Here is a 17,185-nt window from a genome sequence, read left to right on the forward strand (position 1 = left end):
AAACGTGTCTGTCTGTCTATCATTGAAAGCCAAAAAGAGGTTATATGTAGCTATATTATTATTATTATTATTATACATATTATTATTTTATTTTTTTAACACTGTCGGTGAGAGATTGATGAGTGTAGACACCCCGAGAATCATCTCACAGAAGCCTCGAGAAAACACTCGCACATGCACGCGCGGGTATAAAACACCCGACAGACCCCCTAACAAACAGCTCAGCTTCACTTCATCTGTCAACGAGTGCTTGTAAACAATGAACGACTCCAGCAGGTAAGACCCACGTTTTAAAACCATGCTTTGACTCTAATATTACTGTAAATAAAGTGTGTAGTACTTCACTGTAAGACAGACGAGGTCACGTGATCCATTGCAGTCTGGATTCACTACGTTTACATTATGCACTGACACACGTGCACTGTTTAAAAGTTTTTAATCACTAAGCAGACATGTCACATGGATGTAAAGTATTATTATTAGTTATTTATTGAAATAGTTCAAGAGTTTATAATTGAGTTGTTCCTAGTTATTTCTTTATGTGTTTGTTGATTGCGTGTAATGTCATTAAGCTCATATTCGTGCATTAAACAAGCGGTGTGTCTTATAACATTTGTTTCAGCTGTCTCTTAGTGTATGCTGGATATTTTGAGATGTGATATAAATATCCCAGCAGCTGTCTGTGCTTCTCTTCATTCGGCCTCACGAATGCTCTCAATTATTGTTTAGTTGCCTAATTAAATCAAATACAGGACAATCTGCTGTTTTTTTCCTGCTGCTTCATTTGTTTTTATTAAAAGAGCAGGGGTTGCAGACCAAGAATAGGCTAATAACACTAAACAATCACTGATTCTCTCTGGTGTTCACATTTACTCCGAATTATATGGTCTTTATTAGAAATCAATCTTACTCTTTCGATAACAGTAGGTGTTGTACTGATATGCTGTTGTTTCCAATGCCGAAGTTTATTGTGAACTTTATCAATATTAACATGAACTGCATAGGCCCAAAAATACACACAATTGAATGTTTAGTTTCTAAATGTCACTTAAATGTAACCAGTTTTATGTATTAATAATTCACAGCACAAAACATACCATGTTTATCATCTTACAGCAAGTGAACCTGTATTTAATGTTGTGTATGTTATGTTTAATTTGACATATACAATATGTATAGTTTTGCGTTGTGTTTTTGAGCTTCATCTGCCTAATTTGACTCGCTTCGACACACAACATATTAATTTGTGCAAAACATACTGTAGAGTTTGGACATAAATACTGTTGAAAAGTTTGGGGTCAGTAAGATCTTAATAATAAAAAAAACAGTAATAATGCGAAATATTATTACGATTTAAAATAACTGGTTTCTATTTGAATATATGTTCACATGTAATTTAAAGCTGAATTTTCAGCTTTCATTTGCATTTATTTCCCCATTATCAGAATAGACCAGGCACTCACTTTTGTCAATACCACAGCTTTATCTCTCTCTCTCTCTCTCTCTCTCTCTCTCTCTCTCTCTCTCTCTCTCTCTCTCTCTTCAGTGTTTCAGACAGCAAGGCCAATAAGCCTCTTACGTTCCGCTCAACGAAGGAGATGTTTGAGAAAATGGAGGAATCATTCAAAATATGTGCGCGGTGTGAGAGACTCCCATCACAGGTCACGGGTTCGCTAAAGCGATGCACACGGTACGATGATGTGATGATTATGAAGAGGCGAGGCTGCAGGCGAGGCTGCATGTTATATCTATAACCACATCTATATCTCTGTCTTGTGCAGCTGTCTGAATGTGTATTACTGCAGTAAAGAGTGTCAGAAGAAAGACTGGCCTCAACATAAACTCTACTGCAACAAACTGTGCATGGCGGCGGTGGACAGACACGTCGAGTGGCTCCTTTATAAAGGTGAGGATGATAAAGATTCAGACGGGTCTTTTTAGCACAACCCATGTTTATTTCAAAATCATTCCTAATATCCAATAGGAGATCTTCCTTTCCCTACGGAGGTGTGGTCTCGTCCTGCTAACAAAGTAAGTTGTTGGAAGGACTGGTTGTCTATGCAAGGAGATCTGACACCCCGTCTGGAGCCGATCCTGTCCGGGAAAAACATGACAGATCTCTGGACCAATGGCTGCAGGCCGAGGCCCGAGGAGGCGGAGCTTCGTGAGTCTGTGTGGCGGGTGTGCAGTGAGTTCTTCTCTCGGCCCCTGACGATTGGAATGGGACTGAGGATGTTTAACTTGGTTCCGTACTCTCGGCCCCTCACCATCCACGTGGTCGGAGCCGGTCACAACGAGACGCTGGGAGCCAGAGTCACAGACATGGACGAGCTCAGCCGCATGTTCCCGGGCCACCAGGGGCTGGAGGTGGTGATGGTGGGGCCCGAGGTCGTCCAGGGGCCCATCATGAGGCCTCCGCTGAGGGCGTTCGGACCCCGGGGAAGAGTTTACATCAGCGCTTACAAGGGCCTTTATCACCAGTTCTGGGAGGAGGTCGTAGAGAAAGGAGAAGCAGCCAAACCAGATCTAGTGGTTGGATTTCACCCAGGTACAAACTAACCTCCCAAACACATCCATACACAAGTATAAAGTTTGGGGTTGGTAAGATTTAGACTTTAATGCTCATCAAGGCTGCATTTATGTAATCAAAAATACAGTAAAAACGGTAATACTGTGAAATATTACCATTTAAAAGAAGTTTTCTATTTTCTATTTTCAGCATCATTACTCCAGTCTTCAATGTCACATGATCTTCAGAAATCATTCTAATATGATGATTTGATGCTCAAGAAACATTTCTGATTATTATCAATGTTGAATACAGTTGTGCTGCTTCATATTATTGTGGAAACCGTGATGCATAGTTTTTCAGGATTAATGCATCCTTGCTGAATAAAAGTATTCATATATCTTATTGACCAAGCTTTTGAACAGTTGTGTTCTTACGATTCCCTCTTATTTGTTATCATATCAGAATTAATATTACTGTTGTGATTGAGCTTGATTGATTATGAACTTTATTTGCAGGGTTTGACGGACAGGAAGTGAGTCAGGATTGGTTGGCGACGCTCCTGCTGCTACGAGATTATAATATCCCGACTTTATTCACCATGATCAAGTATGTTAAGACAAATAAACGTTCACACATGCTGGACAGAACTCCATATCTGAGAATAATCACTGTTTTACTAACGCTTATCTATCTATCTATCTATCTATCTATCTATCTATCTATCTATCTATCTCTGTCGTTCTATCTATCTATCTATCTATCTATCTATCTATCTATCTATCTCTGTCGTTCTATCTATCTATCTATCTATCTGTCTATCTATCTCTGTCGTTCTATCTATCTATCTATCTATCTATCTATCTATCTATCTCTGTCGTTCTATCTATCTATCTATCTATCTATCTGTCTATCTATCTATCTCTGTCGTTCTATCTATCTATCTATCTATCTATCTATCTCTGTCGTTCTATCTATCTATCTATCTATCTATCTATCTATCTATCTATCTATCTATCTATCTCTGTCGTTCTATCTATCTATCTATCTATCTATCTATCTATCTATCTATCTCTGTCGTTCTATCTATCTATCTGTCTGTCTATCTATCTATCTATCTATCTATCTATCTATCTATCTGTCGTTCTATCTATCTATCTATCTGTCTATCTATCTATCTATCTATCTATCTATCTCTGTCGTTCTATCTATCTATCTATCTATCTATCTATCTATCTATCTATCTATCTATCTATCTCTGTCGTTCTATCTATCTATCTATCTATCTATCTATCTATCTATCTATCTCTGTCGTTCTATCTATCTATCTATCTATCTATCTATCTATCTATCTCTGTCGTTCTATCTATCTATCTATCTATCTCTGTCATTCTATCTATCTATCTATCTATCTATCTATCTATCTCTGTCGTTCTATCTATCTATCTATCTATCTATCTATCTATCTATCTATCTATCCATCTATCTATCCGTCTGCCCCCCCCCCCCCCCCTCTCTCTCTCTCTCTCTCTCTCTCTCTCTCTATCTTCAGTGAAGCAGAGCTGCAGAGTTCTCTTCAGATATTCATGGAGTTGGAGTTGCATGTTAAGGACTCCGGCTCAAACCCCTTCAGCTCTTTGAAACCTGAACAACTGCCAAAAAGCCCCAACAAAACACCCATTTACGGCAACTCTCAATACATTTCCTTCTGTGGACTGCTGGAGATGAAAGAGGAGGAAGAACAGAACTAAAACTGGATATTTTAACCGAACCTTAACCTCGATTTTTATTTAAAAGATAATGCTAGTAACTGTAGAAGACAGACTTTAGTAGTTTATGAGTTGAATTAAAGTCTACAAGTAGTGTAATGTTTGTTATGTGATGTTTTTTCCATGCAAGGCTTATAAGAATGAAATAAGAATAAAACTTTTTTTATGATCAATGCATTTAATATATCAAAATATATGATTTTATACAGTACGTCAAGCTGCCTGCTAATGTGTCTTCATCTGCATTTTACTCCACCGTGAGTGTGCTTTATGTCCTTCAATGATGAACATATTATACAAAATCATTTTAAGATAAACTCTGCTTAGAATAGATGACAGTTTAAACATCACTACATTACGTTTACAAAAATTGTATAGCAGTTTGCAACTATCAGGAGCTGTTTTTATTTGATTACATTTTATAATATATAAAATGAATATATAATACAGTGTATATAGAGAGAGAGAAAGAAAGACAGAAATTATTGTGAATCATTTTATTTGATTTTATCCAACATTTTCTTTCCCATATTGTGTTAAAAATCAATCACATTTCCCCTGAAAGACACTGTTTTGTACGAATCACCAGACTTTATCTTTGAATTAATGAAATAATACAATATTCTCATGAAACAGAACATTTGACTCAGCTTCTACCTGTTTTTACAGTACACGATCAATGTCAAAACGAGGTCTGCGATGTAAAGGCCCAAGTTCACATACGTCATGATCGTGACGAGGTTGAGGTCATGAATGCGATGCTTGTCTGACTCTCTTCTATAGTTTTTATATCCATACACAGGCCAGATGATGGCCGCAGACACGTACAGAGCCACAGCCACTGCGTCAAACACCAGCTCCAACTTATTGAGATCACAGCATTTCAGAATATTCACACACTTCTGCAGGTGTGTGAGAATCACCAGCAGGGTGGGAACAAAACACACCACGTAGACCAGAATGCACCAGATCAAACCACCAGGCAATCGGTTTTCCACTCCTTTAAAGCAGCTGTAGACCGCAGTGAAGAGGAGACAGGCCACTAACGCCTGGCTGAAGCGCAGGATTCCTCGTACTCTGGACAGATAACCTTCAGGACACTTTAGTTTTAACATCACCCCGTCCAACACGTACACGACACAAGCCAGAATGGAGAAGACAGCGCAGAACATATCCGCGATACATGTTGCGCACACAAACACAGTGCAATAGATGAGAGATGCGGATAACAGCATGAGGGCTGATAGAAGGGTCAGTCCGCAGGAGAGATCGTCCCATTTGTGCTTCAGCACGAGGCCCTCTATCAGTATATTCAACAGGTATTTCTCGACAACGAAGATCACCACAGCCACAATGAGTCCGAAGACCCACACAAACTCGCACCAGATCCCGTACGGACTGGACATGGAGCCGCGGAACATCGGGATGATCAGGGCCAAGGCGCAGAACACCATCTCGAGGATCCGGAGAATCAGACTCAGACTCAGTCCAAACAATGCCATTGTTCTTCATCTGATGCCCAGAACCACTGAAGTGTGAAGTGCTGAAGTGCTGCAAGTGTACCGTTACTCTAAACGGCATGATTTGCATTGATAAAGTCTTTACACACACGACACACCATAAACTTCCAGTGTTTGTGACTTATCGTTTTTTTCTCTGTTCATATTTCAGTTGTGACCTCTCTGGCAAGTTGGTTAAGCGAGTGTTTGAGCTGTTTTAACTGAAAGCAACTTGCACTAAGATATCTTAAAATATGTCAGTGCTATTGATGCACACCATATTGTTTTTTCTAAGGCACATTTATAAAAGCTAATTTAACTATGGCCTACTCCTGGCTTAATCTAAACCCTGTCTGTGAAACTACTAAAAGTGTTACTGTACTATCAACCAGAATAAAACTAAGGGTTCACAAACAATTTAATGTCAAGGGCCCCCAAATATGATGATGCTGTTATATTTACTTATTAATATAAGTCTCTTATGTTCACCAAAGCAACAAAATAGGCTACAGTAAAAACAGTAATTATTGTGAAATGTTATTAAAATTTGAAATAACTATTCTGGTGTCTTATGATTCAGCCTCAATTACCGCCCCTCAAGAATAACTACAGCGCTTTACAACTATAGGACAGGAAGAGCTAAATAAACTTATCATTGCATCTAAACCAACAACATGTTTATTAGATCCAATACCCACTAAACTACTGAAAGAAGTGTTACCTGTAGTGGAAGAGCCTCTTCTCAATATTATTAACTCGTCTTTATCTTTAGGTCATGTTCCAAGAATATTCAAGTTGGCAGTTATAAAACCTCTCATTAAGAAACACTAAATTATCTAAATTGACAGAGTGTGTTAAAGATATAAAATACTGGATGACGTGTTATTTTCTGCTATTAAATTCAGATAAAACGGAGGTATTACTTATTGGTCCAAAAAACTGCCCACAAAACCTATTGCAATACAACTTTAATTTAGAAGGATGTCCTGTTACTTTATCCACTACAGTAAAAGACCTGGGTGTTATACTAGACCGCAACTTGTCTTTCGAAAATCATATTTCATATGTTACAAGAACAGCCTTTTTCCACCTTAGAAACATTGCTAAGCTACGTAGCATGCTATCTGTTTCTGATGCAGAAAAGTTAGTTCATGCATTCATGACCTCGAGACTAGATTACTGTAATGCTTTATTAGCTGGTTGTCCTGCATCCTCAATAAACAAGCTACAGTTAGTCCAAAATGCAACTGCTAGAGTTCTTACTAGGTCAAGGAAATATGATCATATAACACCAATTCTATCATCTCTACACTGGTTACCTATTAAGTTCCGTATCAATTACAAAGTATTACTACTGACCTATAAAGCCCTAAATGGTTTAGCTCCTGGGTATTTAACTGAACTTCTATCGCCCTACTATCCATCGCGCTCTTTAAGATCACTAAATTCGAGGCTTCTGGTCATCCTAGGATATCTAAGTCCACTAAAGGAGGGAGAGCGTTTTCACATTTAGCTCCTAAACTCTGGAATGGCCTTCCTGATATTGTTCGAGGCTCAGACTCGCTGTCCCAGTTTAAAACTAGATTAAAGACGCATCTCTTTAGCCAAGCATTCACATAATACTCACCTTTTATACTACAGTTGAATCAGATCAAATGCATTAATATTATGAACAGCAGCTATTAGGGTTGCGCGATATGCTCCATTTTCATATCGTCCTATCGTCAGCCTGTGAGATCGGCGATACACGATATTATCGTGAGGGGGCGGGGCTTACTTATCTGATTATTAACTTGCTTATTTACTCATCAATTTGCTTGTTTTATTACTTCGTTTTAAATGAGAATCTTTTTTCTATTTTGCTAGCAAAGGTGGAGTGTTTATTAATAGGCTAAATCAGGTTATTTCCTGGTATAGTGAGGTAAAAAAAAGATCCTAATCATTCTTGTATCTGACTCGGAGTATTTCAACATGTCAGCGGGAAATTTACGGACACACATTATCCTCTCATGCCGTTACAGATCTGCAGCATTTTGACTGTTTGACGAGATGTGAACACGTTTTAATTTCTTGATTCAAGAAAGAGTCGGAGTCTGCGATATATGTCCTCCTACCAGTGCTCTCTCTGTCTGGATGCACTTCACATGCGCACCGCACTTCAATAACGCAGGTGTTTTAAATGCCAGGAGAAATCAGAGGCAAAAATCTAAAAGTCGATCGGTTATACGCCGACTTAAACTTATGACTTGACTCTGATAAAGGAAAACGGGTTAATCCGTTTACATGACCACATGCATTGTCAGTTTATTCAGCATAATCGAGTTAATAACGTGCATGTAAACGCGCTCAATCCCTGAAAACGAAAGCAGAAACGGACTGAGCTTTCGCTGCATTAACAGCACGTTCTCTCAGAGTCGACGGTGGATAACGGTAGGCTACAGCAACTATCTTAATTACTGGCTGAATATTTCTCTTGTGGACTTACATTATTGACAGCGAAAAAATTAGAAGAATATTTCTTGTTAAACAAGTTTGAAGTTGCTTGTGATTTTCACAGATGGCAGAGTTTCACAGATGCTTCGTGAACTAAAGACTTTTATTAGGCCTAGGCGGCCTATCATTTTATTGATATTATTATTATAATTAATATTTTGTAATTGTATTGTTTTTAGTGTTATTCGTGTCATTAAATATTTTGTTAATGTGCTATGGAAACAAAATACTGACGAACAACGATGCCGCGTCTTCATCTAGGCTCTGTATAAATATTATTATGCGTCTGTTAAAGCACTCTTGACAATTTGTGAATGGATCACCTTGCAATGAAATTTCGTTGTGGGATGTAGTTTTTGTTTTGTCTGTTTTAAAAACATTTTCTTTGAGGAGTCCTCATACGCGCGTGATATGGCGCAAGTGTGGTTATGTGGTGATGTCGTTATGAATTTAGGCAAGGCAAATATAATTGTAGTTCCTAATTAATTTAATAACTATACTAGCTTCATAATAATAATAATGATTTAATACATTAATGGAAAAACGAGCCAATTATCGTATTGATATCGTCAAAGGCATCTGCCATCGGCGATATCTCTGTCTATCGTCGATACACGATACTATCGTCTATCGGCACAACCCTAGCAGCTATGCTAATTATTTCCCTTCTGCTTTTCTGCTGTTATCTCGGGACGCTAGTTAAACTTCAGATGCCCCAACACCCGTGAAGAGACGACTCAACACCCGTGAAGAGACGACTCAACACCCGTGAAGAGACGACTCAACACCCGTGAAGAGACGACTCGACGCCTGTGAAGAGACGACTCAACACTGGCGATATGTTAAGCCCTAAATTAATACATGATTAACTAACTGTATTTTTCTATGTACATTTCTGAAATGCACTTTCTGTAAAGCTGCTTTGAAACAATGTGTATTGTGAAAAGCGCTATACAAATAAATTTGAATTGAATTGAATTGAATTCTCTGTTTGAATATATTTTAAAATGTAATTTATTCCTGTGATCAAAGCTGAATTTTCAGCATCATTACTCCAGTCTTCAGTGTCACATGATCCTTTAGAAATCATTTTAATATACTGATTTGCTGCTCAAGACACAATTATTATTATTATTCATGTTGTCATATTTTGTGGAAACTATTAAATTTTTTTTAAGTAATCCCCCCCCCCCCCCCCATTTATTTGAATTAGAAATATTTTGAAACATTGTTAAAGTCGTTACTGTCACTTTTGATAAGTTCAATTTAACTGCACATATTTATTTCTTGTAGTTAAAAAACTACTGCTAAAATTGTTAATAGTGTAAAATTAACAATTTTACACTATTAACAATTTTAGCAGTATTAACAATTTTAGCAGTATTAACAATTTTAGCAGTAGTTTTTTAACTGCAAGAAATACATATGTGCAGTTAAATTTTGATAAGTTCAATTTAACTGCACATATTTATTTCTTGCAGTTAAAAAACTACTGCTAAAATTGTTTATAGTGTAAAAAAAAAAAAAAAAAAAAAAAAACCTGAGAGAATAGTAGCATGAATCTACCTTTAAAAAAAAAAAATGCATTTATTTTTTGACATGTTTTAAGGTATTTCGTAGTACCAGGTTCATGAAATGTGACGCTGGTTCTTGCATGCATCATTGATGCAATGTTAATATGTGTGTTTTTATTTCCATTCCTCCTAAAACTGATGCATTTTAATATTCCAGCATGAACACATGCACAGCTTCTGATATAACAGTCTGTTCTGAAGGTTCTAACTGTGTGTTTGTAGATTTGTGCAATGGATTAAAATAGAAATAACACAGATGGTAAATACAATCATTTATTTTGAACAATCAAGCATTTTATGAGAGCAAAATACAACCGACTATATAGAAACATGAACAACAGCATGTTAAAATACACTCTAGTCCGCGTGAACCGGAAGTTGCAAACGACTTTTCTTCAGTGCTGTGACGTATTTCCCAGTGAAACGGAATATTGAACAGAGGGCAGGGTTTTACTCTAGCGCTCCTCCTCTCCATCTCTCGCTCATTACAGACTAACGGTTTGAGGGGAGTGGTTAAGCGTTTCCCAACCCAAGTCCTCAAACCTACGTCATCAGAGAAGGGACGCCATTCCAGACCGGAAGTAACTTTTCAGACTTTGATTAAAGATTACGACGGCAAACAATTTTTTTCTGTGTTTTAACTTGCACGGATTAATTGTTCACCACAAGACTAGTAATATGCGCTAACATAGTAAATAGGGTCAATTTTGATTTCAGTTGGACTTTAAAAAGAACGATTTACCACATAGTTCAAGAACCTTTTACATCCATAGAGCCTTTCCATTCCACAAAAGTTTCTTTAGGGATAGTTCACCCAAAAATGAAAATTAACTCATGATTTACTCACCCTAAAGCCATCCTAGGTGTATATGGCATTCTTCTTTCAGACGAATACAATCGGAGTTATATTAAAAAATATCCTGTCTCCGCCAAGCTTTATAATGGGAGTGAATGGCTAGAAATTTGAAGCTCAAAAAAGTGCATCTATCCATCATAAAAGTAATCCATATGCTCCAGGGGGTTAATAAAGGCCTTCTGAAGTGAAGCCATGCATTTGTGTAAGGAAAATACCCATATTTAAAACTTTATAAACTATAATCACTAGCCTCTGACATACGACCATACACATCGATTTACGGTGGAAGACTAACACCTGACCCGACGCACAGCGTAATGACGAACGCGAAAGCTCAGAAGAAAGAGCAAAACAAAAACACTGGTCACGAATTAGCCATTTTGAAGAGAAATGTCTGAGGATTTCTATATAATAGAAGAGGAGCTTCAGTTTGTTGCACAGCCCTATTTGTTTAAACCGCGAGAGGCGTCTAAGCTTACGATACTCCAGCATCCTACGTCATACATGCGTCACGGGTTACTCTTGACTTGCGCAGTATGCATACGGTCGTCTGGCGGAAGCTAGTTATTTTACATTATAAAGTTATAAATATGGTTATTTTTCTTACAAAAACCCATGGCATCGCTTCAGAAGGCCTTTATTAACCCCCCCGGCACATATGGATTACTTTTATGATGGATGGATGCACTTTTTTGGTCTTCAAATTTCCTCTAGCCATTCACTCCCATTATAAAGCTTGGAAGAGCCAAGGCATTTTTTAATATAACTCCGATTGTATTCGTCTGAATGCCATATACACCTAGGATGGCTTCAGGGTGAGTAAATCATGGGCTAATTTTAATTTTTGGGTGAGCTATCCCTTTAAGAACTCTTCCATGAATGGTTCTTTGGGGAACCCAATGGCATCACTCTGGAAAACTCTCTCTTTTTTTTAAAGAGTGTACAATAGTGATACTAATAAGAACGTCTAAATCCACAGATTCTGCAGCAAGTGAAGACATTGTCAATGACATACAGGCCGAGGTTAACATAGGTCATGAAACAGAACATCTGACTCAACTTCTACCTGCTTTTACAGAACTCAATCAATGTCAAAACGAGGTCTGCGATGTAAAGCCCCAAGTTCACATACGTCATGACTGTGACGAGGTTGAGGTCATGAATGCGATGCTCGTAGGTTTTGTTGTCTCTTTTATAGTTTTTATATCCAAACACAGGCCAGATGATGGCCGCAGACACGTACAGAGCCACAGCCACTGCGTCAAACACCAGCTCCAACTTATTGAGATCACAGCATTTCAGAATATTCACACACTTCTGCAGGTGTGTGAGAATCACCAGCAGGGTGGGAACAAAACACACCACGTAGACCAGAATGCACCAGATCAAACCACCAGGCAATCGGTTTTCCACTCCTTTAAAGCAGCTGTAGACCGCAGTGAAGAGGAGACAGGCCACTAACGCCTGGCTGAAGCGCAGGATTCCTCGTACTCTGGACAGATAACCTTCAGGACACTTTAGTTTTAACTTCACCCCGTCCAACACGTACACGACACAAGCCAGAATGGAGAAGACGGCGCAGAACATATCCGCGATACATGTTGCGCACACAAACACAGTGCAATAGATGAGAGATGCGGATAACAGCATGAGGGCTGATAGAAGGGTCAGTCCGCAGGAGAGATCGTCCCATTTGTGCTTCAGCACGAGGCCCTCTATCAGTATATTCAACAGGCATTTCTCGACAACGAAGATCACCACAGCCACAATGAGTCCGAAGACCCACACGAACTCGCACCAGATCCCGTACGGACTGGACATGGAGCCGCGGAACATCGGGATGATCAGGGCCAAGGCGCAGAACACCATCTCGAGGATCCGGAGACATAGATTCAGACTCAGTCCGCACAATGCCATTGTTCTTCATCTGATGCCCAGAACACTTATGTGTATGCTGTGCTCAAGTGTACAGTTACTCTAAACGGCATGATTTGCATTGATAAAAAGTCTTTACACGCACCATAAACTTCCATTGTTTGTGACTTAACGTTCTTTTCTCTGTTCATATTTCAATTGTGACCTCTCTGGCAAGTTGGTTTAACGAGTGAATGAAAACTAGAGACATTTTATATAGTAGAAGTGAAGGATGCTGCTGCCCGGTTTCACAGATTAAAATGCATGTTTGAGCTGTTTTAACTGAAAGCAACTTGCACAAAGATATCTTAAAATATGTCAGTGCTATTGATGCACACCATATTGTTTTTTCTAAGGCACATTTATAAAAGCTAATTTAACTATGGCCTACTCTTGGCTTAATCTAAACCCTGTCTGTGAAACTACTAAAAGTGTTACTGTACTATCAACCAGAATAAAACTAAGGGTTCACAAACAATTTAATGTCAAGGGCCCCCAAATATGATGATGCTGTTAGGCTATAGTTATCAATATAAGTCTCTTATGTTCACCAAAGCAATAAAATACAGTAAAAACAGTAATATTGTGAAATGTTATTAAAATTTAAAATATCTATTCTCTGTTTGAATATATTTTAAAATGTAATTTATTCCTGTGATCAAAGCTGAATTTTCAGCATCATTACTCCAGTCTTCAGTGTCACATGATCCTTCAGAAATCATTCTAATATGCTGATTTGCTGCTTAATACACAATTATTATTATTATTATTAATGTTGTCATATTTTGTGGAAACCGTGATAATTTTTTTTTCAGGATTCTTTTGATGAATAGAAAGTTCAAAACAGCATTTATTTGAATCAGAAATATTTTGAAACATTATTATTAAAGTCGTTACTGTCACTTTTGATAAGTTTAATTTAACTGCACATATTTATTTCTTGCAGTTAAAAAACTACTGCTAAAATTGTTAATAGTGTAAAAAAAAAAAAAAAAAGCTGAGTGAATGTTTTAAGGTATTTTTTAGTACCAGGTTCATGAAATGTGATGCTGGTTCTTGCATGCATCACTGATGCAATGTTAACGTGTGTGTCTTTCTTTCCATTCCTCCTAAAACTGATGCATTTTAATACTCCAGCATGAACACATACACAACTTCTGATATAACAGTCTGTTCTGGAGGTTCTAAGTGTGTGTTTGTAGATTTGTGCAATGGATTAAAATAGAAACAACACAGATGGTAAATACAATCATTTATTTTGAACAATCAAGCATTTTATGAGAGCAAAATACAACCGACTAAATAGAAACATGAACAACAGCATGTTAAAATACACTCTTAAAAAGAACGATTTACCACATAGTTCCATGAAGAATCTTTTACATCCATAGAGCCTTTCCATTCCACAAAAGTTTCTTTAGGGATAGCTCACCCAAAAATGAAAATTAGCCCATGATTTGCTCACCCTGAAGCCATCCTAGGTGTATATGGCATTCTTCTTTCAGACGAATACAATTGGAGTTATATAAAAAAATGTCCTGTCTCCTCCAAGCTTTATAATGGGAGTGAATGGCTAGAGGAAATTTGATGACCAAAAAAGTGCATCTATCCATCATAAAAGTAATTCATATGCGCCTGGGGGGTTAATAAAGGCCTTCTGAAGTGAAGCCATGCATTTGTGTAAGGAAAATACCCATATTTAAAACTTTATAAACTATAATCACTAGCTTCCAACAGACGACCGTACGCATCGATTTACGGTGGAAGAGTAACGCCTGACTCGACGCACAGCGTAATGACGAACGCGGAAGCTCAGAGGAAAGAGCAAAACAAAAACACCAGTCGCGAATTAGCCATTTTGAAGAGAAATGTCTGAGGATTTCTATATAATAGAAGAGGAGCTTCAGTTTGTTGCACAGCCCTATTTGTTTAAACCGCGAGAGGCGTCTAAGCTTACGATACTCCAACATCCTACGTCATACATGCGTCACGGGTTACTCTTGTGGTGCAAGTCGACTTGCGCAGTTTGCGTACAGTCGTCTGGCGGAAGCTAGTTATTATAGTTTATAAAGTTATAAATACGGCTATTTTTCATTCAAAAACGCATGGCTTCGCTTCAGAAGGCCTTTATTAACCCCCCGGCGCCGTGTGGAGCACTTTTATCATGCATGGATGCACTTTTTTGGGCTTCAAATTTTCTCTAGCCATTCACTCCCATTATAAAGCTCGGAAGAGCCAGGACATTTTTTAATATAACTCCGATTGTATTCGTCTGAATGCCATATACACCTAGGATGGCTTCAGAGTGAGTAAATCATGGGCTAATTTTCATTTTTGGGTGAGCTATCCCTTTAAGAACTCTTCCCTGAATGGTTCTTTGGGGAACCCAATGGCATCACTCTGGAAAACTCTCTCTTTTTTTTTCTTAAAGAGTCTACAATAGTGATACTATTGAGAACGTTTAAATCCACAGATTCCGCAGCAAGTGAAGACAAGGTCAATGATGTACAGGCCGAGGTTAACATAGGTCATGAAGGTCACAACAAACTGGATGCTCCATACGCAGCTGTATCCTGGACAGTCTTTGGGCCGCGGGTTTCCTCTGAAGCTGTAGATGGGCCAGAGGATTGCAGCAGAGATGTACAACAGAACCGATATAATCAGGATGAGCATGGTGAAGCGATCAATGCTGAAGGGCAGACAGTTCTTTATCTTGGTCAAGATGTTGGTGATGACGATCAGGAGGGTTAGAGGCAAAGGAATGGCGTAGGCCACGATGCACCACAGCAGAGCTGGTTTACCCACATAACCGATGAGGGAAATGAGGATGATGCAGGCGACGAAGGCCTCGAGAACCTTAATGAAGCCGGGAAGCGCAGCTACATACGTTGCAGAGCGTGTCGCATCACATTTATCCTTGAACGTCTCCACGCAGTAAAGCGCGCAACACACCGCGGAGAGGATCGACACCATCCAGCCCCAGATGCACTTCCGGCAGATGTAGAAGTTGGCGCATATCATCGTGCATGAGAACGTGCAGAGCGAGGACATCATGGCCATGCCGGTCGTGAAGTCGTCCCAGTCCATGCAAAACACCAGGATCAGCTTGTGGATGAGGAACATCTCCAGTATGGTGATGATCAGTGTGATGATAGGACACAAAGCCCAGATCACCATGCTGTAGATCCAGTAGGTGTGTGACGGGTGACCCCAGATGTAGCCCACCAGAAACGTCACCACACACACCACGATCTGCGCCATGTGCAGGGCGCCACGGGAACTCGTCAGGGAGGAAGGAGTGAACTTCGCCTTATCCATTGTGAAAGTGCAGTGGCTCTTCAAAAGGTCTGAAGGCGTTATAGATACGAGATGTTCTCAGGGGAAGATAAAAATGCATGACATGCAAAAGACACTGCATCGTCACCGCAACGCTCCACCTAATCTATAGTGATTATCAGGGGGAGTTATTCAAAAGTCAAGTCACATGTGCAGACGTTTCAACGTAATAGGAAAATAAGTGTTGCACATCAGTTATGAAATTAACAAAAATGAGTTCACCCAAAAATGAAAATCATCCCATATTTACTCACCCACAAGCCATGATCCTAGGAGATATGACTTTATTCTTTCAGCCAAACACAATCAGAGTTTTTTAAAGAAATATCCTCTTCCAAGCTTTATAATGGGAGTGAATGGTTTGAGATTTTGAAGCCCAAAAAAGCGCATCCATCCATCATAAAATTAACCCATTCTCGACTCGTAAGGCCGTTAACGAAAACAAGTAATTATAGTTTATAAAGTTATAAATATGGATTTTTTACTTACAAAACTGCATGGCTTCGCTTCAGAAGACCTTTAATAACCCACTGAGAACATTTTTTTGTTTGTTTTGCTAACGTTCCTGTTATTCCTGAATGTTCTCTGAATGTTCAAAACGTCTTTATTTTTTAATATTTATTTTATTCTTGGTTGTGCAAACATTAAGGAAATATTCCATTTTATCATTCTTCATACATTATGGAAATGTCACCTTTGAATGTTCTCTGTAACATTTTGAAACAAACAGTAACATTTAAAAAAAAGTTACATAAACTTCCTAACTAAAACATTACAGAATAAAAACACATGAACCAATGTATAAATAGATGGTTGCAGAGAATCAAAATTTTTAAAATGTCATAAATGGCAAACAAAAATGCTCATAAATTTCCAAAAGACTGTTTATGTCACAGCTTCTGTAAATGTTAAGCACAAATGTTGCCCCCCCCCCCCCCCCAATTACTTATATTCATAAATGGTTAATGGGAAAGTCACTGAATTCATCCAGAAATTAGTTCTGAACATCTTTACCAGGTCCGTTTCTTTCAGAAGCAAGGTTGTCGGGTTAAAGTTGAAAGTTGTAAATGAGAATGAAATGGAGGAAAATGATAATCAAATGTTTCACAGCCGTTGGTTATATTTGACTATGCAATCTTTGTTTTTTTATTTGACATTATCAGATCGTGGTGTAAAACTGCAAGCTCAATCTATCCTTCAAGAAATTACCTTCAGTTTACAACTTAGCACATTAT

The 17,185-nt window shown here is 38.4% G+C and overlaps 4 protein-coding genes across 4 annotated transcripts; 1 reads left to right on the forward strand and 3 right to left on the reverse strand.

Annotated features, from left to right (window-relative positions):
- Positions 1 to 84: 84 nt before the first annotated feature.
- Positions 85 to 4,903, forward strand: LOC311075634 (MSS51 mitochondrial translational activator). The gene is made up of 6 exons (XM_084103176.1): positions 85 to 276; positions 1,547 to 1,690; positions 1,782 to 1,906; positions 1,985 to 2,548; positions 3,028 to 3,118; positions 4,062 to 4,903. Exons 1-6 carry the CDS (start codon positions 260 to 262, stop codon positions 4,258 to 4,260), a joined length of 1,140 nt encoding a protein of 379 aa, XP_083959302.1. The 5' UTR covers positions 85 to 259; the 3' UTR covers positions 4,261 to 4,903.
- A 6-nt stretch (positions 4,904 to 4,909) lies between these two features.
- Positions 4,910 to 5,788, reverse strand: LOC311075635 (myeloid-associated differentiation marker-like protein 2). The gene has a single exon (XM_084103177.1). It carries the CDS (start codon positions 5,778 to 5,780, stop codon positions 4,932 to 4,934), a length of 849 nt encoding a protein of 282 aa, XP_083959303.1. The 5' UTR covers positions 5,781 to 5,788; the 3' UTR covers positions 4,910 to 4,931.
- A 5,974-nt stretch (positions 5,789 to 11,762) lies between these two features.
- Positions 11,763 to 12,626, reverse strand: LOC311075013 (myeloid-associated differentiation marker-like protein 2; the record flags this gene model as incomplete). The annotated part of the gene is made up of 1 exon (XM_084102065.1): positions 11,763 to 12,626. The coding sequence occupies exon 1, from the start codon at positions 12,615 to 12,617 to the stop codon at positions 11,763 to 11,765; it is 855 nt and encodes a 284-aa protein (XP_083958191.1). The 5' UTR covers positions 12,618 to 12,626.
- A 2,436-nt stretch (positions 12,627 to 15,062) lies between these two features.
- Positions 15,063 to 15,932, reverse strand: LOC311075014 (myeloid-associated differentiation marker-like protein 2; the record flags this gene model as incomplete). Its single annotated transcript, XM_084102066.1, has 1 exon — positions 15,063 to 15,932. One exon carries the CDS (start codon positions 15,930 to 15,932, stop codon positions 15,063 to 15,065), a length of 870 nt encoding a protein of 289 aa, XP_083958192.1.
- Positions 15,933 to 17,185: the final 1,253 nt, after the last annotated feature.

The sequence above is a fragment of the Abramis brama genome, assembly GCF_963993115.1.
Source record: "Abramis brama genome assembly, chromosome: 24".
Taxonomy (NCBI): Eukaryota; Metazoa; Chordata; class Actinopteri; order Cypriniformes; family Leuciscidae; genus Abramis; species Abramis brama.